General features: G+C 45.4%; 1 protein-coding gene and 1 long non-coding RNA gene across 4 annotated transcripts in view; one reads left to right on the top strand and one right to left on the bottom strand.

Annotated features, from left to right (window-relative positions):
- The window catches only part of ASAP2 (ArfGAP with SH3 domain, ankyrin repeat and PH domain 2), a 221883-nt gene extending 202161 nt beyond the window's left edge, over window positions 1–19722 (bottom strand). For 2 of the 3 annotated variants that reach the window (XM_073568181.1, XM_073568182.1), the window contains exon 1: window positions 19384–19722. In XM_073568181.1, coding sequence (XP_073424282.1) covers window positions 19384–19509 — 126 coding nt within the window. In that variant the 5' untranslated portion in view covers window positions 19510–19722. The remainder of the gene's footprint in view (window positions 1–19383) is intronic. The other variant, XM_073568183.1, reaches the window with a different exon arrangement.
- A 169-nt stretch (window positions 19723–19891) lies between these two features.
- Window positions 19892–21306, top strand: LOC141083780 (uncharacterized). The gene is made up of 2 exons (XR_012230826.1): window positions 19892–20190; window positions 20409–21306. It is a non-coding gene; the product is annotated as an uncharacterized lncRNA (long non-coding RNA).
- Window positions 21307–27573: the final 6267 nt, after the last annotated feature.

Genomic DNA, 27573 nt, shown 5'->3' with positions numbered 1-27573 from the left:
AACAAATACAATGTTCTGGAATGGCCATCCCAGTCCCCAGACCTGAATATCATTGAACATCTGTGGGATGATTTGAAGCGGGCTGTCCATGCTCGGCGACCATCAAACTTAACTGAACTGGAATGGTTTTGTAAACAGGAATGGTCACAAATACCTTCATCCAGGATCCAGGAACTCATTAATAGCTACAGGAAGCGACTAAAGGCTGTTATTTTTGCAAAAGGAGGATCTAAGAAATATTAATGTAACTTTTATGTTGAGGTGCCCATACTTTTGCACTGGTCAAATTTTGTTAAAATGCAGATTGCACATTTTCTGTTAGTACAATAAACCTCATTTGAATCCAGAAATATAACTGAGTCCATCAGTTATTAGATATATGAAACTGAAATAGCTGTTGCAAAAACCAAAATTGTTATAAAGAAAAAAGGTTAACATTAATAGGGGTGCCCAAACTTTAACACATGACTGTATATATAAGATATATTGAGTGCAAAATTATACATATATATATATATATATATATATATATATATATATATATACACACATACACACACACACACACAGGTCCATATATATTTGGACAGAGTCAACATTTTTCTAATTTTGGTTCTAGACATTACCAAATTGGATGAAGGGTTTAGGAGTTTCAGCAGCTCCTTAACATGTGCCACCCTGTTTTTAAAGGGACCAAAAGTAATTGGACAATTGACTCCAAGGCTATTTCATGGACAGGGGTGGGCAATCCCTTCGCTATGTCATTCTCAAGCAGATAAAAGGCCTGGAGTTGATTTGAGGTGTGGTGCTTGCATTTGGAAGGTTTTGCTGTGAAGGAAACATGCGGTCAAAAGAGCTCTCCATGCAGGTGAAACAAGCCATCCTTAAGCTGCAAAAATAGAAAAAACCCATCCGAGAAATTGCTACAACATTAGGAGTGGCAAAATCTACAATTTGGTACATCCTGAGAAAGAAAGAAAGCACTGGTGAACTCATCAATGGAAAAAGACCTGGGCGCCCACGGAAGACAACAGTGGTGGATGATCGTAGAATAGTCTCCATGGTGAAGAGAAACCCCTTCACAACAGCCAACCAAGTGAACAACACTCTCCAGGAGGTAGGCGTATCAATATCCAAATCTACCATAAAGATAAGACTGCATGAAAGTAAATACAGAGGGTTCACTGCAAGCCACTCAAGCATCAAGAATAAAAAGGCTAGACTGGACTTTGCTAAAAAACATCTAAAACATCTAAACCCGCCAGCACAGTTCTGGAAGAACATTCTTTGGACAGATGAAACCAAGATCAACCTCTACCAGAATGATGGAAAGAGAAAAGTATGGTGAAGGCATAGTACAGCTCATGATCCAAAGCATACCACACCATCTGTAAAACATGGTGGAGGCAGTGTGATGGCTTGGGCATGCATGGCTGCCAGTGGCACTGGGTCACTAGTGTTTATTGATGATGTGACACAGGACAGAAGCAGCTGAATGAATCCTGAGGTATTCAGAGCCATACTGTGTGCTCAGATCCAGCCAAACTGATTGGTCGTCGTTTCATACTACAAATGGACAATGACCCAAAACATAAAGCCAAAGCAACCCAGGAGTTTATTAAAGCAAAGAAGTGGCATATTCTTGAATGGCCAAGTCAGTCACCTGATCTCAACCCAATTGAGCATGCATTCACTTGTTAAAGACTAAACTTCAGACAGAAAGGCCCACAAACAAACAGCAACTGAAAACCACCGCAGTGAAGGCCTGGCAGAGCATCAAAAAGGAGGAAACACAGCGTCTGGTGATGTCCATGAGTTCAAGACTTCAGGCAGTCATTGCCAACAAAGGGTTTTCAACCAAGTACTAGAAAAGAACATTTTATTTACAATTATTTAATCTGTCAAATTACTTTTGGTCCCTTGAAAAACAGGGTGGCACACGGTAAGGCCTCTTTCACACTTCAGTTTTTTGCATCAGTCAAAATCCGCCAAAAGGACGGATCCGTTTTCGTAGTGATGATAACTGATGCCACCCATCCGTTTAATTTTAAAGGAATCGCAGAAGAGAGAGAGAGAGAGAGAGAGAGAGAGAGAGAGAGAGAAAAAAAATAAAATAAAAAATAAAAAAAACGTTGCAAGCTCCGTTTTGAAATCTTTGAGGATGGTGACGGACAGCAACTTTTGGCGGATCAGCAAAAAAAACGGATGCAACGGACGGCAATCCGTCACAATCCGCCAATAATGGAAGTCAAAATGTAACTGGCTTGTCCAAATGTGCTTTTGCATACCTCAGGCGACTCTGTTTGTGGCGTGCTTGCAGAAACGGCTTCTTTCGCATCACTCTCCCATACAGCTTCTCCTTGTGCAAAGTGCGCTGTATTGTTGACCGATGCACAGTGACACCATCTGCAGCAAGATGATGCTGCAGGTCTTTGGAGGTGGTCTGTGGATTGTCCTTGACTGTTCTCACCATTCTTCTTCTCTGCATTTCTGATATTTTTCTTGGCCTGCCACTTCTGGGCTTAACAAGAACTGTACCTGTGTTCTTCCATTTCCTTACTATGTTCCTCACAGTGGAAACTGACAGGTTAAATCTCTGAGACAACTTTTTGTATCCTTCCCCTGAAAAGCTATGTTGAATAATCTTTGTTTTCAGATCATTTGAGAGTTGTTTTGAGGAGCCCATGATGCCACTCTTCATAGGAGAATCAAATAGGAAAACTACTTGCAAGTGGCCACTTGAAATACCTTTTCTCATGATTTGATACACCTGGCTATGAAGTTCAAAGCTCAATGAGGTTACAAAACCAATTTAGTGCTTCAGGAAGTCAGTAAAAAGTAGTTAGGAGTGTTCAAATCAAGAAAATGATAAGGGTGCCCATACTTTTGCACCGGTCAAATTTTGTTTAAATGCAGATTGCACATTTTCTGTTAGTACAATAAACCTCATTTGAATCCAGAAATATAACTGAGTCCATCAGTTATTAGATATATGAAACTGAAATAGCTGTTGCAAAAAACAAAATTGTTATAAAGAAAAAAGGTTAACATTAATAGGGGTGCCCAAACTTTTACATATGACTGTGTATGTATGTATGTATGTGTATATATATATACACACACACTCACTGGCCACTTTATTAGGTACACCTGTCCAACTGTGTGTTAAGACTTAATTTCTAATCAGCCAATCACATGGCGGCAACTCAGTGCATTTAGGCATGTAGACATGGTCAAGACAATCTCCTGCAGTTCAAACCGAGCATCAGTATGGGGAAGAAAGGTGATTTGAGTGCCTTTGAACGTGGCATGATTGTTGGTGCCAGAAGGGCTGGTCTGAGTATTTCAGAAACTGCTGATCTACTGGGATTTTCACGCACAACCATCTCTAGGGTTTACAGAGAATGGTCCGAAAAAGAAAAAAAATCCAGTGAGCGGCAGTTCTGTGGCCGGAAATGCCTTGTTGATGCCAGAGGTCAGAGGAGAATGGGCAGACTGGTTCGAGCTGATAGAAAGGCAACAGTGACTCAAATTGCCACTCGTTACAACCAAGGTAGGCAGAAGAGCATCTCTGAACGCACAGTGCGTCGAACTTTGAGGCAGATGGGCTACAGCAGCAGAAGACCACACTGGGTACCACTCCTCTCAGCTAAGAACAGGAAACTGAGGCTACAATTTGCACAAGCTCATCGAAATTGGACAGTAGAAGATTGGAAAAACGTTGCCTGGTCTGATGAGTCTCGATTTCTGCTGCGACATTCGGATGGTAGGGTCAGAATTTGGCGTAAACAACATGAAAGCATGGATCCATCCTGCCTTGTATCAACAGTTCAGGCTGGTGGTGGTGGTGTCATGGTGTGGGGAATTTTTTCTTGGCACTCTTTCATAGAATCATAGAATCGTAGAGTTGGAAGGGACCTCCTGGGCCATCTGGTCCAACCCCCTGCTCAAAGCAGGATTCGCTAAATCATCCCAGTCAGATGTCTGTCCAGCCTCTGTTTGAAGACTTCCATTGAAGGAGAACTCACCACTTCTCGTGGCAGCCTGTTCCACTCATTGATCACTCTAACTGTCAAAAAGTTTTTTCTAATATCTAATCTGTGTCTCCTCCCATTCAGTTTCATCCCATTGCTTCTAGTCTTTCCTTGCGCAAATGAGAATAAAGTTGATCCTTCTACAATGTGACAGCCCTTTAGATATTTGTAGACAGCTATTAAGTCTCCTCTCAGTCTTCTCTTTTGCAAACTAAACATTCCCAAATCCTGCAACCTTTCCTCATAAGACAGGGTTTGCAGACCGGTCACCATTCTGGTCGCTCTTTTCTGAACTTGCTCCAGTTTGTTGATGTCTTTTTTAAAATGTGGTGCCCAAAACTGGACACAATATTCCAGATGAGGTCTGACCAAAGAGGAGTAGAGGGAAATAATGACTTCACGTGATCTAGACTGTATGCTTCTGTTAATACATCCTAGAATTGCATTTGCCTTTTTTGCTGCTGCATCACACTGTTGACTCATATTCAGTCTGTGATCTATTAGTATACCCAAGTCTTTTTCACATGTGCTGTCACTTAGCCCTATTCCTCCCATTCTATATATGCTTTTTCCATTTTTATTGCCCAGATGTAGTACTTTGCATTTCTCCCTGTTAAAAACCATTCTGTTAGTTGCTGCCCACTTCTCCAGTTTATTTAAATCTTTTTGAATCCTCTCTCTCTCTTCTCTAGTATTAGCTATCCCTCCTAGCTTTGTGTCATCAGCAAATTTAATCAGTTTACCCTCAATTCCTTCATCTAAATCGTTGATAAAGATGTTGAACAATACAGGGCCCAGGACAGAGCCCTGTGGTACCCCACTTGAGACATTCTTCCAACTGGATGTGCAGCCATTTACGACCACTCTTTGGGTCCGATCACTAAGCCAGTTATGAATCCACCTAACAGTTGCCTTGTCCATTCCATACTTAATCATTTTTTCAATAAGGATTGTATGAGAGACTTTGTCAAATGCTTTGCTGAAGTCAAGATATACTATATCTACAGCATTTCCTTGATCCACCCAATCAGTGATACCGTCATAGAAGGAAATTAAGTTAGTCTGACATGACTTATTAGTTACAAACCCATGCTGACTCTGTTTAATCACTTCATTCTTATCCAGGTATTGACATACATGTTGTTTAATAATTTGTTCAAAGATCTTTCCTGGTATAGAAGTCAGACTCACCGGCCTATAGTTGCCTGGGTCCACCTTCTTCCCCTTTTTGAAGATAGGAACAACATTTGCTCTTCTCCAGTCTTCTGGCACTTCTCCTGTTCTCCAAGAATTTTCAAAGATTATAGAGAGGGGTTCAAAAATTTCTTCTGCTATCTCCTTCAGTACTCTGGGGTGTAATTCATCTGGACCTGGAGACTTGAATTCATTTAGGCTAGCTAAGTGTTTCCTCACTATCTTTCTGTTTATAGATATCCTGGATTCTTCTATTCCCTTAATAGGACAGTGAATAACAGTTGATGTTACATTTCGTTTCTGAGAGAAAACAGATGCAAAATAGGAATTTAAAAGTTCAGCCTTCTCAACATCCTGTCTTACCATTTCATCATTTTCATCCTGTAAAAATCCTATAGCATCTTTGACTTTTCTTTTACTTTTGACATATCCCCAAAATCCTTTATTATTGCTTTTGACATCTCTTGCAAGCCTCAATTCATTTTCAGCTTTAGCTAATCTGATTTGTGCCCTGCAGGTTCTGCAGACAGCATTTGGGCCCCTTGGTACCAATTGAGCATCGTTGCAACGCCACAGCCTACCTGAGTATTGTTGCTGACCATGTCCATCCCTTTATGACCACAATGTACCCAACATCTGATGGCTACTTTCAGCAGGATAATGCGCCATGTCATAAAGCTCGAATCATCTCAGATTGGTTTCTTGAACATGACAATGAGTTCACTGTACTCAAATGGCCTCCTCAGTCACCAGATCTCAATCCAATAGAGCATCTTTGGGATGTGGTGGAACGGGAGATTCGCATCAGGGATGTGCAGCCGACAAATCTGCGCCAACTGTGTGATGCCATCATGTCAATATGGTCCAAAATCTCTGAGGAATGCTTCCAGCACCTTGTTGAATCTCTGCCACGAAGAATTGAGGCAGTTCTGAAGGCAAAAGGGGGTCCAACCCGTTACTAGCATGGTGTACCTAATAAAGTGGCCAGTGAGTGTGTATATATATATATATATATATATATATATATATATATATATATATATATATATATATATATATATATATATATATATATAAAAATTTCCATAGCCTCCTTGGCAGGATGTCAGGATTCTGTGACCACAGGAGGCCCTCACTCTGGCGGATGTTGTTTCTGATCCAAGAACTTGATTCTATACAATACTTAGGTAGAAAAGCAAAATATAATGACACATGACAGTCGCCACAGGGAAGGGGGGGGGGGGAGGGGGAGACTAGAGATACAGACATTGCTGAATCTTTAACCCTTTGTTTACTTAACTGCCCTGATCTTTTCCATTACAGTGCGTAATATAATGTATGGAACCTGTTGGCACTTCTTTACATTTGATACTAATGGTACGGTTGGACAGGCTTGCGCTCCCTAATAAAAATGATAACTTTTTATTGAAGATATCCGATGTGTCAGTCAAGAGAAATCTAGAGTCAAAACCGTATGCAAATCCGGCTTAAAGTGCACTAGGGGTGTGTCAATATGTTTAGAAGAAATACCCTTAGTGCACTTTAATGTAACCTGCGTATGATTTCTGCTACTACTCCCACATGCAAAAATGTGCAGACAGGTTCACTTAAAAGTGGCACTGTACCACTTCTTCCGGGCCACAGCAGGGCGATTAGTATTATGGGAACTCGGTCCGTCTGGATTTCCGGAGATGATTTTTGCCCGCATCAGTATGGGTGGGCAGGTATATGCGAGGTTGGAATCCCACCATTGGGTGAAGGGCAGCTATTCCTTGTACTCCGTCCATGTGGTTGAGGGAGACGAATACCCCCGTCTTCGCATTTTGCCTGTTGGCGACTAGGTCCACCTCCGCCCCATCTTGAGGCTAGGGACACGAATACCGTCTGGTCCAGGCGCCACTCCTCCGGATGAACGTCTTCTCGACTGAGGAAATCTGCCTGGGTGTTGTCTGATCCTTTCCAGACACACTGACCAGGAGAAGATCCTTGCTGCTATTGCCTTCAGGCCGGCGTACTTCGTACCCCCTAGGCTGGAGATAGGCCACTGTGGTCATGTTGTCCGAGTAGATGCAGACGTGGCGATTTTGGATTAGCCATGATGACATCTTTTAGCGCTTTTCCCTACCGCCTTCAGTTCTCTCAGATTTGAGGAACTGGTGCTGATGCTCGGCAGCCATCGCCCCTGAAATAGGATCTCTCTACTACTGCGCCCCAGCCTCGTTGGCTGGCATCTGAGAGTGTTTTCAGGGGAAGCTGAATCCGGCTGACTCCCTTCTGAAGATTTCGGTAGTTCAACCACCACCTCAGGGCCGGTTTAACCGACCAGGGAGGGGGAATCCTTCAGGACAATGGAATTTATAGCCACGTAGACCAGGCGGATCCTGGAATGTAAAAGCAGGGCTGTGGAGTCGGAGTCGGAGTTCATTTTGGTGGAGTCGGAGTTGGAGTCGGTATAAAATGGACCGACTCCTAAAATATATAATAAATTGGGTACAGTAATTCAATGCAGGATGTGCAGAATATTTTTTCATAGGAGTTTGGGAAAGTTATGAAATGTCCTATAAATGGCTGTTATATTCCTGATCTAAGGCTACATTCACACACAGCGTTTTTCCTGTGTTTTTTGCGGATACGTTTTTCAGCTGCAAAAGCTGATCATCTTTTTAAAAAACTGCATCACCTGAAAGGTTTTTGAGCTCATAGATAATGTTTTCAATAGCAAAAGCAGATTAGAAATCTGCTCTATTTATCCATATCTGTCTATCCATATCGTATCTGTACCAAAAAGAATGAAAACCGGGTAGTACACCAATATATATTCTGTTCTATATAAATATCTTGATTATTGGATCATAAAAATGATTAAATGTCTGAGGTTCACATTGTACTACAATAAATTTTTCACTTAAATATAAGCAATATGTGTGGGAGTCGGAGTCGGAGTTGTGGAGTCGGAGTCGGAGTTGGAGTCGGTGTAAGGGAAATTGAGGAGTCGGAGTCGCAGGTTTAGCTTACCGACTCCACAGCCCTGTGTAAAAGGACGTGGCTTTGTGGGCCTGAGCCCAAGAAACCGCCTGGGTGCATGTGGTCCGAGATCCTAGAGCATACCTTGACTCTGAGGGTCAGTGCCCGCTAGTCCTGAACTAGGTTCTTGGTGGACAAGGTCGACCTGACAAACCATAGGTAGGAAGGATGTCTTTCCCCTTGAGTCCGAGAGAACTCCCAGAAGCTTTCCTTCTTGTGGAGGGATAGACCAGGTTCGGTATCCAACCCAGGGATCTTAATATCCCCGGGGTCTTTCCTACGTCCATCTTCTGGCATGAGATAGATGGTATAGAGAAGAGGAAGTCGTCCAGATATAGGATAACGCCTATCCCCTGGCGCCGGATGAAAATCACTGCTTCCGCCATGATCTTGGAGAGATACGTGGTCAGATGGATTGGCACATGGTAATATGCACCCTTCAGCTCTACCGCTGCCATTACCCAGCTCTGTCTGATGAGCGGGACTGCCCCTGATTGACTCCATTTTGAATTGCCTGTACCAGACCGATTCGTTTAATGGCTTCAGGTTTATGATGATTCAGTTCTTCTCTGATGGCTTCCTCACCAGGAAGGGACGTGCGTAATGGCCGTGTCTCCTTCTCCCGCGCGTTCTACAGGAGCAGATCTTTGGTAAGGAGCCCTGAAGGTGTGGAGGCTGTAGAGAGTTTACCCCCTAAGCATCACGGGGAAGGACTCTCGAACCCAATTTTTAGTCCATCTCATATGGTACGATGGACCCACTGATTTGTGGAGATGGATTGCCAGCGGGTGAAAAAGAGCGAGAGACGACCCCCAACCGGGTGTCATTGCTTATCTGGGGTCTGTTGATGGTTAGGGACAAGGATGTTCCTGCCCTTGCCCCCCTATACTCTTCCTGAGTATGTCAACAGGACCAGGGATTCCCAGGCAGTCTCTCATGCCGGTACTGGCCCAGCCTCAAGCTGCTTAGCGGCTGTGATCTGATGAGGGCATGCAAATTCAGCTTAGATTAGCTGTTGACAGAGGTTTGGTCACGGGAGGGACGAAAAATCTGTCTCCTAGGATTTCTATGTTTCGGAAGAGATCCTTTTGTCCGAAGCTGTGTCCAGGATGTTATCCAGGACAGGCTTTAACCCATAGTGGCCCTGGAAGGGGATGGCGCACCATTTGGAGATAAGTCGCCTCCCTTTGGATTTTAACCAGGGCACTCCTCTAGAGTTAGAAAGGACAGCCGCTTTGCAGCTACCCAGACCTGGTGAGAGCAGTCACGCTCGGCCTAGAAGAGCCGGTGCATTAAAGAATTACCCGAGACCTGCGAATTACAGGCTGGTCTCGTCCCGGCCTGGTCTCAAGTTGTTTAGCGGCCGCCAGCGGAAGCATCGGCTAGGAACCTCGCTGCTTTCTGCAGTAGGGGTAGGGCGTCAGGTATCTTTCCCCCTAAGGTGCCCTGAGTCTGTGCGTAATCTCAGAGACAGGGCATGTGAAAGCCATATTAGCTTCTAGCAGCTTTGTAGAGGTGTCCCAGGACTTCCTTGATAAGCTCACAAATATATATTTTTCCTCGATCCATTGGATCTTTGAGCTGGGAGGAGCCCTCAAAGGATAGGCTTTTTTTATATATATGGTGGCCTCCTTTTATGGAGGATCAGATTCTGTACGTTCTTGTGTACAGGACACCTTCTTTGGGCTTTAGCCCAACATCTCGTCCTGTACCGTGTATTTAACTTCTTCCTCCTCCACCCCTATGGTGCTCTTAACCATACTGATTAGCTCACCCACATTCTCAGAACCAAGTGATATTTCTTGTTCCCTGGTTTTAGGGGTGGACGTGGAAGAGGAACCCTCAATCTCCCCTGAGTCTGAGTCAGATTCTATCAGAGCTTTCTTCCCCTTCCTAGAGGGAGGCGGTCTGGGAGAAGGGAGCCATGGAGGAGTGAACCTTCTGTATCATGAGGGATTTGATACTATCCAGGAGAGAGGGCTGCTCAGCGCGAAGGACCTCTCCGTACAGGACGGGAAGAGCTTTCCCCATATGTCGAGGGAGTCTGGCAGCACACACTTTACACTTGTGGCTGGTTCTCATAGGGTCAGAGACCTTTTCTCCCCATATTAGAGAGAGAAGTATGCTACGCTATTTTAGTAAATAATGCTGGATAGCCAGGGCCGACGCCTGCTACTTACAGTAGGAGGGGTACGCTGGGCTCTGCCGACGCAGAGAGAGAGGGCTTGTCTCCTCACCCGGACCTTGAAAGATCGAGGGTCCAGCGTTGTTTGTGCACCTCCTCCTCCCTTTGGCCCAATGGGGGGGAACCACATGAGGACGCCCCAGAATGTGACCGCCGGTCCCAGGAGCAATGCGCCCCCCGGCGCGCGCATGCGCTCCACCGTGGAACGCATAGGGACAGACCGGAAGTGACGCGCGCCCTTAAGCGACGCGCGCCCCAGTGGAAAGCACAGTAACGCCCGAAGTGGAAGAACGCCACCCCCGGCCAGCGTGAGCCCCCGGGAACCGGCAGTACGGAGGAGGAGGAAGCCGGGGAGCTATCTGGAGGACCCTGGCGCGCACATCACCGCCTCGCTTTACCCCCGAAGGAGGTGCAGGAGATGCGGGAGAGTCCCGAGTCCCACCATGCAGGCGGAGACGGGAGCAGCCACCGGAGGAGAGCAAGGCCCCAGACCTCGGCTGCCCGGCTTCTGACAGGTATCCCAGCTGATACTGGGCGTGGGGTGCTCCCGATCGCCGGCCACGGCAGCACCATCGTAGACCTCTTAATACCCCATAGGGGACAGGAAAACACTGGTGGTTGCAGGAAGGGGAGGGGTATTTAACCTCTTCCTGTTCCTGTCCCCTATTAGGGCGGAGAAGACATCCTCCGATGTAGCTGTCGTGGAAGGTGACTAGAGAAAATTTGGATAAATGGTCGTACCACTGTTTGATGCCTTAAGCTTGGCATTTTCAGTACAGGATCTGACAGTTCATTTATGGGCACCTCTTACTGTTATTCCAGTTTGTGGCTTATCTCTAGCATTGCTGACATCTCGGCCTACTTACCCTGTGATTCCGTACCTCTCAGTTTGCGAAAAATGGAGAATTTGCACATCAACAAAAATATTGCGACTTAACAAAAGTTGCTTACTCCAACTCGATGAATCAGCCTCATGGAGGCTTTCTTAGGAGGCTACCCACTAAAGCTGGCCATGCACATCAAATAGCTGTTGGCCAGACTAACCATCTCTCATGACTTCCCCATAAACAGTAAGGCTTGATTAGGTCAAGCGGTCCTGGGTTCTATGAGATATCTATTAAATGACTCCTCTCGTGGCACCTTATCTTTCGAGGACAGAAAGGATCAGGTAACTGAATGTCAACCACTTGACCATTATGTCCCCCAACATAATCTGTAGGAAATGGTCGGGATGCCCCCTTACCCTGCAGCTGCTTATCTGGGATCTCATATGTGGAATAGCAGGGCTCACACAATATAACATTGAACCTCACAAGCCACTCAGCTATTAACAGTGAAAAAAAATAGTACACCTTTAATAAGTTAATTGACCAGTAATTTGCAAATAAAATATAAAAAAAAATTAACAAGAAAATCTTATTCATAATATATAATCTCTCAAAATTGTCTACAAGGTATTCTGCAGTCATTACCAGGAGGACACACCTGGACGGAGATTTGCATTGTAAGCATAGACAATACGGCACTGTCACGACAAACCTGACGGACAACTTTTCCAGAAACAAATTTTCAAACAGAAGCAGCTGAAGGACGGTCACGAGCAGGAGTTTTCGATCAGCGACTACCAAGGGATTTTTTTTTTCTGGCAATCTGTTGTCATTTGTATCATGCAGCCGTTCCTCTTATGGCGGAGTTCACACAGCTTTTTTTGAAGCGCACAAAGCTGATAAGCTTTTCAAACTGAAGCTACTTCAGGAAACGCTCCTTTTTGGGATGCTTTTTTGAGGCGTTTTTCCTTGAGCCTAGTTTGGAGTAGGATCCTCTTTATTTTCCACCAAGCATCTCCCAAAACCTCTTTATGAAAAAATTCTTTAAAAAAATACCAACTACTTATATGAAAGTGAATTTCCCACTGACCTGAATAGGGAAGGTTTTCCAAGCTCTTTAGGCGGAGAATTTTGAAGTGGATCAGATCACAATACAAAATCTTGGAAAAAAAAAACCTCAGTGTGAACATAGTCATAGTCTGCCAGTGGGAAAACAGGGTCCAGGCAGTTCGGATTTTAACAAATAGAATCTTACAGATTTGAAAACCGACAGATTTTAATCAGTATTTGCTAAAAAATGTTGGTTAATCCATTTTTTTTTTCCAGTTTTCTCACGCTTCTCTTATCAAACATGAAAGCTGGACAGCACTTTGATGGCTGCTGTCTTGAGATTTTTCAAGGACGCAGACTTTTATTAGCAAATTTAATCGTAGATTAGAAACAAAAAATTGAAAAGTGTCCATTCTATTTTTTTGTGGACCACTGACATACCAACAGATAAATAATGGGTACGAGTTCTGTTATGATGAGTCACCGAAGGAGGAAAAAACAAAATACCAGCTAAGTCCAGAAAAACCAGAGAGGTTGGCAGCTATCGGATTGCAGACCCCTGAACCTATCCACAACAACTAGCAGTAGCCGTGGGGGGTTCCTACGGTGCCCTAGACCCCTCGATCACAGCCGGAGAACTATATAGCCTAAAGACAGAAAGGGGAAAAACTAAACTGCCCCAGAGCAGACCCCAAAGCAATAGGCAGCCCCCAACATATAATGACGGTGAAGCAAGATGAAAACACTAACACAGATAGAAAGATAGGTTGAGCAAATGATGGGGCCCAAGCTAACTACATAGGACAGGATAGGAAAGCTGCTGTCTGTCATCCGCAAAAACCCTATCAAAATGAGCCAACCGACTGATAGGAAAAACAGGCCCTGAAGTCGCTAGGCTTCAAAAGACTATATCAGCACTCAGGTCAGGTATATTCTGAAGACAGAGCAAAATATCAACAGATCAGAGACAAAAATGGAGTTCAGCTCACCCCCGGCCGGGGATGGCAGAACTCCCAAAAAACAAGGCAAAACAAAAACAAAACTGAAGAGTACAAAGCAGAGCAGAAAAACTTAGCTTTGAGATGCAGGAATCAGACTGGTCTCCAAGAATCCAGCAGGAAAATCACCAGCCAGGAAGAAGGGCGTCGGCAGCCCTATATCCAGGCCTCAATTCCAGCCACCCAGTCATCATCTAGCTGCCCAGGTGTTTGGTAATCAGCCTCACTACCTTCCTTCACCGGAGGAGGGAGTTCATCAGACCTCAATGGTGAAGGGAAAAATGAACTCACAACAGAGTTCTGTGAAATTCCCAGATACAGTAAGGGAATGACGAACTTCTGAATCAGGGGTCTGTCACACAGCATTTTCTTGAATGTTCAGTGGCCCCTTCAAGACTTAAATCCAAACCCTCTCACCCCGCAAATACTCGATTCAGGCGCATGCGCCAAAGAGGCCATAGACTATAATGGCGCAGACATAATCACCATCTGCTCTGTTGTGCATCATTTTTAGACGGTTATGGGAGGTGGATAGCAGATGTAATATATTGCATCTTGCGGTTTGCCTCCAATAGTCATATATGGCCGCAAATGATGCGCGAGAGAGCACGCAGGGACTATGTTTGCATCGTTACAGTCAGTGTCCCCATTGGCCTTAACCCATTTTGAAGGGGGTTTGGACATAAACCCCGACAGGGCCACTGAAGAAAGCTCTGTGTGAAAAAGGACTTGAGACATAATAGGCTTCCACAGTTTCCTTACTAGAAAAGTAGCACGTTAGATCTCCATTTTGGTTAATAATGTGAACTTTCAATGTGGGGTTCGCAGAATAATTTGTCCGTTGTGGTCTATGGATTTACAGTTAGTAGCCCACAGGAATAGTCGTTGCCTTTCTCCTCTTTACAGCCGGAAAAGATGGTCACTACAAGACCGGTACTACTAAGCAAAAGACCTTTATAAAAAGGGTCTAAAAATTTGAGAGGTCAATCTTTGTGACCCCCACGTAATCAGGACAATGTGGGTCCTCTGAACTTTATAATGGCCGGTGAAGTGGCCCTTTATGCACATCCAGACACAAAAAAAAGACTCTGGGGATCTCCAATTGCTGAACAGGGACTACCAGCTATTAAATATATAGTTCACACATGCAGTTTTTTTTACTTTTGTCTTGCTGTAAAAAAAAAAAAAAAAAAAAAAAACATGTAACAAGGGAATTGAGAATTGTGATACAATGTACCACATCGGGACAGTTTTTAACTCTTTTACCTTCAATACAAAATATGTTGTAAATATGGGGGGGGGGGGGGTTTCAGGTATTATTTCCCCAAAATGCCACAATAAATACCTCAAAAACTAAAATTCATAGGAGCAGATTTATCAAAACAGTCTGAATGCAAACCCATCATAGCACCCAATGGCTGCGCAGCTTTCATGTTACCAGAGCAGTTTAGAAATTGAAAGCTGAGCTCTAATTGGTTGCTATGGGCAACAAGACAGTTTTTGATGGATGAGGCCTATGGTGTTTAATAAAAACACCAAGGGGGGGGGGGAATAAAAATAAAATAAAAACACAAAATAAGAGTATATTAATGTAACTTCATGGCAGAAAAAGACACAGCTCCGCTATATATCGCTATAAGCTTGAGTAACGGCTCTGTTTTCCATCTCATATATAATGTATGATAAGACAACAACATGTCTGACCGATGATATATTGCAACGTGACTACAGAAAGGCGCAGCTGCATGAGACACAGCATCAAATGAAACTAGAACATGCCCCAAGTCTCGAATCAAGGGAAATGAAAAGATCATCAATAGTTCAGCAAATACAGACTCAATCTTCATCAAAGAGAGCCTGGGGACACCGGCCATAAACACACAATTACAAGGGACGAATAAATTGACCTCACCATGGCATGAAATGGCGAATCAATAAAACATAAAAAAAAACAAATAAAAACAAAATGGCCAATTTAGTCGTCTCATCAAGAAAAAAAACCTTTAGAAAGATCTTCATTTTAACTAATAGATGGAGGTCCTGAAAGATACCAGTTTAAAGGCCCTTTAAAGAGGACTGTAACTTATCCCTCATGTAAATCCCACTGTTCTCCTGAATCCGGCGCCATTTTTCTTTTCTTCCTGCTCCTTTCCATTCGCACCTTTTTCCCTAAATAAGGTTTTTTTCTGTTTTTTTGGGTTTTTTTTGACAAAGGGGCGTAGCCATCGACGTGTCTGCAGGAGTCATCATAAAGGCCATGCCTTGTTGGCTAAAAAAAAAATAGATTTACATACAAGGAAGAATGGGCCACTCTTTCAAGAACAGAGAAGTAAAAAGAAAAAAATAAATGCCGGATTTAGGAGAACAGCGGCATTCACACCGGGCTGAAAAAAAATTAAAAAAAAAAATTAATACATTAATGCATTTTACTAAATATGCTATTAAATTTATGACGAGTCCTATTGCCATGTGGGCAACCCCCTTTTCCAAATTAAAAAACATTAGTGATAAACCAGCTGAAACCTCCACAGTCAATGGACAAGCATGTAATAAATGGGTCATCCAGAGCAGCGGTTCTCCTCTATGGCTCAATTCACACATCCATTTTTCTTGCATGAGCGCTATACATTTATTTTTTTAACATTTTACACACAGACAAATTAAAGCGTATAACTTTTCACTTATTTTTTTTTTGCCACCCGACACTTTTGTTTTGATTTGGTGAAGTACCCCTGCTGTCCATCAGAGCCACGAACGTGTGAATTCCAAGGTGACGGCCATAAAATGCCCAGCTGTGATCACTCTGCTCGGGGTGAATGGCAATTAATTTTTTTTACCACCGTATTTTTTGGGTTATTTTTTTGTGTTTTCAGGCACAAAAAAAAAATACCCACAAAAAGAAAAAAGACGGCTGCAATATATTTACCACGAGTTATTAGAAGCTGCCAGTAAACCTTCGGTCCCCCCTTAAGAGGCGGCACACCTGGCAGGATTACCAGCGGCCGCCAGGATGTGACCACTTTCACTCCAGAAAACTTTGAAGACCCTGTGGGGAAATATTTCAGGGGTCTTCCTATATTTTTGACAAGGCCTGACTGTGAGCAATGAGAAGCGGCTCCATTCAGGACTGGACTGCAGAGCGCCTTTTCAGGATTTTTTTTTTCTAAAAGTCCTCTCTTTAGGATTGGTGGGGGGTCCCCAGCAGTCAGACCCCGATTCGATTAGCAAGTTATCCCTATTTTTGAGGGGGGGAGAACTCCAGCATGTCATTCTATGCTGTGTATGTCTGTGCATTTTTCACTCTTTGCAACGTTGGGTGGTAGGTGCAGAAGATCAGCACCTTTTTCATACTGAAATTTCAGTGCTTTTTTTTTTTTTCCCGGATGCAGAAAATCTGCCGCAAATACGCAACATGGAAAAGTACAGGTAATAGACAATGACTGGTTGTGAGAGTGTCAAACATAAAAAAAAAAAAAAAGGATCAAACGGAGGAAAAATCTGGGGTGAATCCAAACCAAAATCTGCATGAAAATTTGCTGCAGTTTTTCTCGGATGATTTTACCCTTCTGTACTGAAATAGGCGAAATGAGAGTGAAAATCTGCACGAAAAACTGACATATTGTGAATTTACACTTCAGCTCTACAGATTTGTTTCTGCGCAGAAAATTTTCACCCACTTCTGCTACTGTGCCCAAATCCGCAGCATTTCCATTGCACGTGCGCTTGGACTGTCCTCTGGCAGTGCCCGCGGATGGGCTACACACCTCCGGCTTCATCTAGTGCCGCTATATAAAGTCCAGGCAAATTTCACAGTGTGTAACGAACCATGGGAACGAGTTAATATTCAGCGCCCGTATCCCAGATCGCTACCTCTCTCTAGCAACATGTTCTATATTCATCTGCTACAAATGGCGCGCGCACCGAGCCACTTCAGAAGAAGATGCCAGCCTAGTAATTGCTGTATAAATCAGAACATGAAAACGCAAGCAGCCCCGAGAAAGCCACGACCCGCCGACAGAGAGGATTTCTTCACTTTTATGAATGAAATAAAACGCAGCGGAGGATCAATGTTGGAGTCGATGCCGGTGACACCGCGGGGTTAATGACGCGCTCAGCGATGAGCCTCTTCAAGAACAAGCGAATGATCACATTTCGTGATTCAGGGTCGCAATCCTCAGCTAATAACAGGCCACATAAAACTCCGGGCTTAAAGGGGTCCTCCACTTTGATATAACTCCAGAGCAGGACATCTGCGCCATTTCCACACCTCCCATAGACATGAATGGGCAGAGCAAACAGCGCCGCTCCGCCGTTACAGTAGTCACCTTTAAAGGGGCTTTTCAGTAGTATTGTAACTTGGATCTCGTCAGCCACAATGTGAAATCTCCAGCAGGACCCCCCAAAAATGTCAGGTGACCAAGGTATGGATCCGACTGCACCCACTCTATAGTTACAGTCCAGCTTTCCATGATTTTTTGGAATAATTCCTAACAGTAAGCACTGTAATAAGAAACCTCCAACTTACCATTCACATCCCCCTACGCACCTGCAGCGATAACGTCACTGCTGCAGCCAGTGATTGGCTGCAGTGGTTATGGGAATTTATCACGTAACCAACCAGCTGCAGGATCAGCAAAGATCCACAGGAGGAAAGGAGGGGGTGGTGAAACTTGAGTTATGGGGTCTTGTGCAGCTCGCATGTATGGCCACCACAACATTAAAGGGTTATTCTGATGCTTATCAGTGGGGTCCACTGGATGATGCCCCCAATGATCCCAAAAACCGCTCTGAAGAACCCCATCTATACGGAGCGGTGGTTGGGCATATGCACTTGGCTTTTTGGAGTCCTAAAGAGCAGAAATGGAGCGATGGGAGGCATGGCCGATTACTGGTCTGTTCAGATGGGGCATATCGGAGCCCCGTCCTTAGCATTGGGGGCACCCAGTGGTCAGACCTACCCACGGACGGCAACATCTTCTAAACGTGGGATTACCGGAGGACCATATCCACAGATTTAAAATATGAGAAGGGCGTCACTGTATGGCATCCGCCTCCTCCATGTCAGGAGCTCCGCGGCCGGTCCAGGCATCCAGCCTTACCCACGACTTACACTGAGGTCTACAATGTCTGGATTATGGCGCCATTGTACCAGGGTCACATCACCTGCCACAGAGCATGTTCGTAGCCACCGCTCAATGGGGATAACGCCTCTATAGGAGGTTTCACAGTTTCAGAAATCCTGTGTTCCCGCAGCTACAATTTCTTAAAATTGTGCCTTACTCACCCTCCCCAGGTCCAGTGATCAGTCTCCACCGCTGCAGTATTTGTTATTGTCTGCAGTGTCAACTTCACATGAACAGCTGCAGCCAATCACTGCTCTCAGAGGCTCCGTCCAAGTTGACTGCTTGCGCTGCTGAGCTCAATGATTGGCTGCCGCCACGTCAGGGCAGCAGTGAAGACTCAGCGCTGGACCCGTGGAGGGGCAGTAAAGCTCAGTTTATTTTTTTAACCCAAAAAAAAAAAAAAAAAAGTTAGTTCAGTGATCACTACTTGTCCAGACATTCACCTGCTGAAAGACACAACAAAAACGTGTACAAAACAGACCGCCCCTTTAAGAAGGGCCTGAAAACTGTCCCCGTATCTGTGGGTCCAGAAGAAAAGAGCAGATTGCAGAAATTGTCACATTTAAAGGGGAAGCGTGTGAGGGCTGGAACACACACCGTCCCCCCCAAACTGATCATGGCGTACAACATGCAAATTAGGCTGGAAGCGCACTGGGGGCGTCAGCTCTAGGGTCTTCCAAATGCCTGGCCACGCCCCATGTGCGCTTCCAGCCTGATTTGCATATAGCTTTGACACTTTATTCCCCATGACTGGAGCTTCCCTGCAATAAAGGTGTCATTTTTCTTAAGGGGGATGGAGGGAGGGGGGGGATGAGACCACTGGCTCCAGATATAAAAACTTTATAGCGTCCTGTGATCTCAGATGCGGATTGCAGCCCTCGGACACAGAACCCCCGACCCTGACGTGGGGGGCGACTTCGTGCCCGGCGATCTGGCGCACGCTCTTACCTCCTCCACGGCCGCCACCGTGTGCCTGCACTGGCTCAGCCGGGTGGTGAAGTTGGAGGCGGTGGGGGACTTGTAATCCTCATTGGTCTCTGCTATAAATTCCGACACACTGATTAAATCCGGCATGATGAGAAGGAGGAGTGCCCGGGACTCCCAGGAGGGGGCACACACCGCACACTGAAGACCCCCAACTACACAGCGGGCCGCAACAAAGCCGATCCCCCGTGCACGAGTGCGGAGAGGGCACCGGGCGCGCAGCACCGACCGCAGCTCCGCACACACACAGGTGCCAGCGGCGATCAGACGCGCCCGGGACACAGCAGCCGCCGCTCCATGAGTCCGCGATCCCCAGAGTAGGGCAGTGGCTGCTGGGCGCACCTCCCAGTGTCAGCCCCGGTACAGCCACGCCCAGCGCCCAACAAGCCACGCCCACTAGATGGTTAATACTACGATATGCCAGTATAACCACGCCCCTTACGCGCATAGCCAACGCTTCTTTCCCACCGTCTGGCCACACCCCTGCAATCAAGTCTTCATAACCACGCCCCTATATCGGGATTAGCACGCCTTCTCTGTCCGCACACCCTATTTTCCCTTCTAACCAATTATATCATTTCTTTAAAGAAGACACGCCCATTTTCCGTGTATAACCCTGATGCCACGCCCCTATCCAGGATAGCCACGCCTGCTCTGTGCCAGGCGCCTCTCACTTCTTCCTGTCAGCACAGGTGTGAGGACGTGCCTCCGCATCTTATCACTGCGGAGCCCGGAGACTCCAGGGAAGGCCCACAGCTACCTGCTGCTTTGGTTGGTTGTTTTTTTTTTCCCTATAAAACTTTATTAACCTTATACAAAGAAACACAAGGGCTGACCTCACTTTATTTTTCTTTCCCTATGATCTGTGTGGGTTTATTTTTTTCCTATCCACTTTAACCCTTTCATGACCAGGCAACTTTTCCAGGCCTCCTTTTTATTTTTTATTTTATGTCTTTCTTATTGTGCTGTTATTTCTTTTCTTTTCATAGAGCGCCAAACTAGACTGTCCCAAGAGAATGAACGATGGCGTGAAGATGCAGGTGCCGTACCCTGCAGACACTCGGGAGCTCATCGGACCCCCGTGTTCCGTATCAGTGGGGTCCCAGCTGGCGCCCGTCAGGAAGTTATTGCCGGACCTGTAACAGGAAATAACATCCTGGGCACAAAGCCTTTGAGGATGATCCGTCACCTGGTCAAAAGTGTCCGGTTTTTGCTCTTTTATCCCCGCTGCTCTCCTGACTATTCAGGGCTTTTTCTTTTTTTAAATCTTCCTTCCTGTTCCAGAGATGTCGGCCTTTTTAGAAAAACAGATCCTGTGCAGATTGCAAAAAACTGATGCACAGGATCCGTTGCAGCGGTTGCTGTAGGAATTTAAAGGAACAGAATTCGAGAGAGAGAGGTTTTTTTATAGCTAGAATGGCTTTTGGGGTTAAATTAAAGGAATAGAAATTATTCCGGGCATGCTCGGTTACAAAAAACAGAATCCGGTGACAGATCCTGCGCCCATAGGCTTCAGTTATAGCCAACGACAGATGGCGCTGGATACATCGCTGTCCGACTTTAAGACGTCCACAAAAACGTTCATATGTGTGTTGTATCCACCCGACACACACTTTCTGACGGATCCGTTGAAAGAGATGAAACGTGGCCATCCGTCGCTAATACAAATCCATGAGAAAAAAACGGATCCAGCAGCCTCATTTGCTAGATCCGTTTTTTTCACAAAACGGCGGATTGTGACTGATGGCTAAAAACTGGTGTGTGAAAGAAGCCTTATTTAGTGCCACATTGTTATGCTCCTAACCAAGACGGCATAGCAAACAGTAAATTGTTTCTGGGGGCGTGTCTTTATACTACTTTGCATAATTAATAAAACACAAAAATTGAGCTTAGTCTAAGTTGGTATACATGCAGCACATAAACACATGTTCACATTGGCCGTAAAGCATACAAAACCTACAAGAGACAAAATGAGCAAAAACCCTGCTGTAACTAAATAAGTAAAAAAGCAATAGTGCATTTACATAATACAGAGTTCTTAATAATACTGTTTTGCGTCAAAAATAGCATAAAAGCTGTCCCGCCGTCGACAAGGTTACTCTGATCGGGACGGTCATACACTGTCTAATATTAAAAACCTTATCCTATGTCTGAGTTGACCTCAGTGTGTGAATAAGGACAGAGAAAAGGACCAGGTCCCAGAAGCTTTTAAATACAATTTCCAGCTCAGGAGAGAGAGACAATACCCTGGCTTGCACAGAATAAAAATAATCTTTATTTTTTATAGCGCTAACATATTCCGCAGCGCTTTACAGTTTTCACACATTATCATCATTGAACCCGATGGGGCTCACAATCTAAATTCCCTATCAGTATGTCTTTGGAATGTGGGAGGAAACCCACGCAAACACGGGGAGAACATACAAACTCCTTGCAGATGTTGTCCATGGTGGGATTTGAACCCAGGACTCCAGCGCTGCAACAAGGCTGCAGTGCTAGAATGCAAAAATACAAAGAAAAAACACAAAAATTGAGCTTGGTCTAAGTTGGTATACATGCAGCACATAAATGCATGTTCATATTGGCCATAAAACATACTAAACCTACAAGAGACAAAATGAGAAAAAAAAGGGTTTTGCTCATTTTGTCTCTTGTAGGTTTTGTACTTTGCATAATTAACCCGAGTAACACGCCCCCTTGGAAAAGACCATGAAAATTAGTACTAAATTAATATTCCTATATCTTTGGGACTATATCAGGAGCAGAGGTTAACAGTAAAAACTGGACGAGTAAAGATGAGCCATTGCTCAGATGCTCAAATCATGCAATTCCTAATACATGCTTGTTTCGAGTAACAAGTATAATGGGAGTCAATGGAAAAGCCGAGATTTTTACTGGAAGACCCTACAAGGAGATCTAGGGGGACAGTGAAAATGTTCAAAGGGAAGGTGAACTATATGGGGAAGAAGACCCCTGGAAGCATCTCTGAACCCCAGATCGCTGCTGAGGACAAAGGTTTCACACATTTTCTCCACATTAAGGACTCCCAATAAAACATTCCAAACTGACGAGAAATTGGAGGTTACAGGAAAAAATGTTAAGAAACATTTTTTCCGGTATAATTACTTGTAGATAAGGCAAAATGTAAATAGTATTTGAAAAGAATATATTATTTAAGTAAACTAAGATGGGGTTTTCCATGTCATCAATCCTGACAGCACCTATGGAGGACATCCTTCTTATCCTTACTGGGACAGGAAACAACAAGAAGTTAAAAGGATCCTCCCATCCCTCAGTGTTTTTCCTGCCCCAGTGAGGATTGGAACAACGAGACAGCTTTGGCGTATCCCTGGCTGTACATGGCAGACCCAGCGCGGATCAGAGGGCTCAGACTTTCCCTTCCCATTGTCAATCAGTCTGTGACCGACACCCTCCAATGGGGGGGTCCCTCAGCCTACCTGGTGAGCGCTGCTTCTGGGCTGCCTGCCGCTTCCTCCTGCAGGGAGGCTCTTGGCTCCTGCGTCTGCCTCCGGCACACTGAATCCCCTTCGATTGCACTTCTGGTGACATCATCTCTGCAGGCAGGGCAAAGCGCGTCCGGGTCACAGCCATCATGCGTTCCACTGTGGAACGCAGGAAGAAATCCAGTGAAGCAAGGATCTGGACGGCACCCTGGATATGGGTATTGTATAAATAGGGTCCTAGGTGTCTGTAGGCTGCCCTACTCTGCTTGGACATGGAGGAATATGCCAAAGCTGAGGCTAGCTCTGAACAGGACCAGGGGCATGTGAGTAGACTAGTGAGATACTCACTTAAAGCCCTCACCCCACACATAGAAACACATGGCATGCACTCTTTGTATTCTAGGGGGAACACCCGTGTCACGGGGATACCGCAACGGAGCGGAGTGCCGCTCCTACTATGCTGAGAAGCACTTCTCCAGTATATTAAGTGTGTTTATTCCTTCCAGCAAAACGGGTTAATCGGCCATATCGGAAACTCTTGCATTCTGTTGTACTCAAGTAGACACTTCTTTTTCCGTACAAAACCTGGGCTTGATTACCAAGTCCTCGTCAGAGTTAGCACTTGCTGCATGATATTGTAGTGGAAGAAGTTGGTTTTGAGAGGGAGAACTGGAGGAGTTTATTAGTGACTGTTGTCTGGTTTGAACTCTTACAAATTCCTTATCCTTCCCTGTTTTGCTTTCTTCCCCCTCCCTACACACCCTGGTGAATACCGCCTGTTATATGTGAGTGTATATTTTGTGTGTGTGGAGTTTTCAGTTTACCCTTGTCTTTGTTACCCTACCCTGTCTGTCAGGTTGGTGTACTGCGGTGCACAGTAGCTCCTTTCTTCCATGGGTTGGGAAGGGGACAGATGAAGCGCTATTACAAGAGATAAGGCAAGGGCGGAGGCCCCGGTGTCTTCGCTATCTGAAGTATCCCGGGGAACAGGGCGAGCTAGGGCCCCCCCTAGTGTTAGGGCCAGGAAAGGTGCCCCTGGTGCCAGGTCACTTGTCAGTCGAATCATGACAACCCACTTCAGCTTCACCTAAAAGGGATGGCAAGAAAGCAGGGAAGGGTAGAAGATGTGCCATCTGTAACATCAAGCTACCAGACACCTAGCAGAAGCCTCTATGCAAACCCTGCACCTCAAAAGTCATCAGAGAGGAGAATTCATCTCTTTACTGTTGGATATGAGGTCCATAATTAGAGAAGAGGTCCAGACCTCCATCTCGGGGATGGACCAGACGCATGCTTCGCAGACCGAGTCTCAGGGTGGTTGTCATGCCAAGAGGGCAAGGGAGATAGAGTTGTCCTCTTAGGAAGACATTTTTAGGTAAATCTGGTCAGGGAAAAGGGGAAATGTCTGCTAACCCGCCAGAGGGATGAGTTACCTTTCCTCCTCTGAGGACAAGGATGAACTCCGACGAGCAGTAAGAAACAATATGCAGGTGGAGAAAACCTAGCAATCCCTCCGTGCAGGACAAGATGTTTGGTGGTTTGAGGTCCCAGAGTAACATAGTTTTCCCGGTCAACAGCCACATCCGTACAATGATCATGGAGGAGTGGGAAGACGCCGAAAAAAGGCTGGTTATTCCCATAGACTTCAAGTTTCACATGCCCTTTGAGCCGGAGGACATCAAAGCTTGGGAAGACATCCCCAATATCGATGTTCCTGCAGCTAAGGTGGTGAAGAGGATCTCAATCCCCTTCAAGGACTCTTCCGACCTAAAAAAGCCAATGGATCGGAAGGTGGATGATCTCCTGAAGAGAACCTGGGAGATGTTGGCGGCCTTAATTCGTGCCAACATCACGGCGACCTTGGTGGCTCGATTCATGCGTCTATGGGTCGTCGACCTGGAGAAACACTTAAGGTTCAAAACCCCCAGGGACTCTATCCAAAAATCCCTTCCCCTCCTAAAACTAGTGACCTGATTCATGGCTGTCTCATTGGCAGAATCCGTTAGATTCGCTGCCAAGAATGGGTCCTTATCTACAGTATTGCTGCCTGAAGGGCTATTTGGCTAAAGACATGGTCAGGGGATACACAGTCCAAAAACAAGCTGCGTTCCATCCCCTTCTCGGATTATAGAGTGGGCCTGTACTAGATGATATTCTAGAAAATATATCAAAAAGAAAGGGTTCCCTGAGGAGAAACCAAATACCGTAAGTATCAGCGCTTTCATAGACCCCAACCAGTGGTCAGGCTATAAGGGGAAGGGCAAGTCAGGTAGATAGATCTACCGCAAGGGAGGTAAGGGTAAGGACTCCATCTTCGGTTCAGACTCAAGTTCAGGAAGAAAATGATGCCGTAAGAGTGGGGGGATGGCTAGGTCGGTATCTGGGAAGTTGGCAGGACATCTCAGAGAATCAGTGGATGTTGGGGATAATCTCTTTGGGTTACAGAATAGTGTTATCCCAGACCCCGGCTGCGAGGTGCTAAATATCAAACTCTCACCTCCAGTCGGTCCATGTGGTCAAATGTCCAGGATCTCCTAAAGATCGAAGCAATAGTCCTGGTGCCCGAGCAAGAATAATGCGAGGGCCACTACTCCAGTCTCTTCTCAGTAAAGAAACCCTTCTCTACCAGGGACCAGTATTCCACCACAATCCAGACAGTCTACAGCTTTCGGCATGGATCCTGAGAGGCAGGTCCTGAAATTAAGGGGGCTGTCTAAAAAAGTGATCTCTACACTTCAAGCAAGCAGGAAACCCGTGACCTCTTCTATATATAACAAGATCTGGAAGCGTCTCTGCATGGACTACGGGGAGTCAACAATGGATACAACTCACCCTGACATTCCCAGGATCCTTGAATTCCTGCAGATGGGCTTCAACAAAGGCCTTAGACCAAGTACCCTAAGAGTACAAATTTCAGCCCTATCAGCCCTCCTCTGCATAGCTAGGTTCTCCAGAGCAGTACAAAGGCTGAGACCTTCGGTGAGGAAATCTGTCCCACCTTGGGATCTAAACCTGGTGCTCAATGCACTTTGAAAGCATCCATACAAACCAGTTAGCAGTATGGACATTAGCAGACTATAGTTTGAAATGGGTTTCCTAGTACATCAGCTTTGGATGCGGATGCAGCGAACAAGTGTTGCGTCCAAAGCGCTGCCAGTTCCTGATCATGTGCCATTACCCTTAGACATAAAGGAGACCTTAAACATGTTCTGTTCAAATTGGCATGTATTGGTCTCCTAGACACATAAAGGCTATGCTCTTTTTGGGTTATATACCAAGGAAAGGCCCAAACCACTGATCTCCGCACTGACGATCTAGCCAATTACTTCAAAGAAAAAACTGACAATATCCGACAGGAAATTTTTTTCCAATCCCATCATACCATGCAATTCGTCGCTACCCCACTGAATCTAGCTCACTCTCTGATTCTGAGCCAGTCCTAAAGAAGAAGTGTTCAGGCTCCTTGCATCTTCTCGTGCACCAGTGACACTATTCTGTCACATCTCCTCCAGTCCTTTTCCCTGCTGTCACCACTCACCTAACAAAATATTCAACCTCTCTCCAGGTATCTTTTCCTCCTCTTAAGCATGCCATAATACATCCATTACTTAAAAAACGATCCCTTGTCCAAAACTGTGCTGCTAACTATAGACCTGTCTCTAATCTTCCCTTCCCTTCCCTTCCCTTCCCTGGGCGGCACGGTGGCTCAGTGGTTAGCGCTGCAGCCTTGCAGCGCTGGGGTCCTGGGTTCAAATCCCACCAAGGACAACATCTGCAAGGAGTTTGTATGTTCTCCCCGTGTTTGCGTGGGTTTCCTCCGGGTACTCCGGTTTCCTCCCACATTCTAAAGACATACTGATAGGGAATTTAGATTGTGAGCCCCATCGGGGACAGTGATGATAATATGTGCAAATTGTAAAGCGCTGCGGAATATGTTAGCGCTATATAAAAATAAAGATTATTATTATTCATCTCTTAACTCCTTGAACGCCTGGTCCACTCCCGTCTTATCCACTATCTCTCAGATAACTCTCTTCTCGACCCTCTGCAAAAACTCTTACTGTTTTTCTTATTCATTCTCATCTGGACTATTGTAACTCTATACTAATCGGTCTCTCTCTTACCAAACTCTCCCCTCTGTCTTAAATGCTGTAGCCAGGATCATATTTCTCACCAACCGTCACACTGATGCAACTACCTTTTGCCAGTCGTTACAATGGTTACCCATCGGGTTCCTGTCGCTGCACAGCAGGAATCCCAAGCCTTGCATCCAGCAGTCTCCCATTCCTCTTCAGCCACAGAGGAACCTGCTCAGCAGACTTGTCAATCCCAGTGCTCTGCTCAAACCAGCTCTGAGTTTGGTTGTTGCTACCACCTCTGGCCCAGCTATAGCAACGCATGCTGGTCAGCAGCGAGCTACTCCAGGGACTAAGTCCTCCTTCCGGTCCACTGAGCGTGCCCGTGGGACGATCTCTCATTGGAGATCGGAAGTCACATGCTCAGGTCCTTCTCCAGCTTGGATTGAACCATCAGAAAGGTCAGGAAGGTCCCGGAAGGACACGGCTATAAAACTTTCGCATGGCCGCTCGGCCATGCGCTAGTATAGACTGCATTATCAGACTATGAGGAGTGAGTGTCGTATGCATGTATGAATGTCTCTGGTGAATGACTCATTAAGAAACCCCTACCA

This window comes from Dendrobates tinctorius, unplaced genomic scaffold (assembly GCF_039654945.1).
Source record: "Dendrobates tinctorius isolate UK_male_01 unplaced genomic scaffold, ASM3965494v1 ptg000021l, whole genome shotgun sequence".
Taxonomy (NCBI): Eukaryota; Metazoa; Chordata; class Amphibia; order Anura; family Dendrobatidae; genus Dendrobates; species Dendrobates tinctorius.
This window is presented reverse-complemented; position numbering and strand designations above follow the sequence as displayed.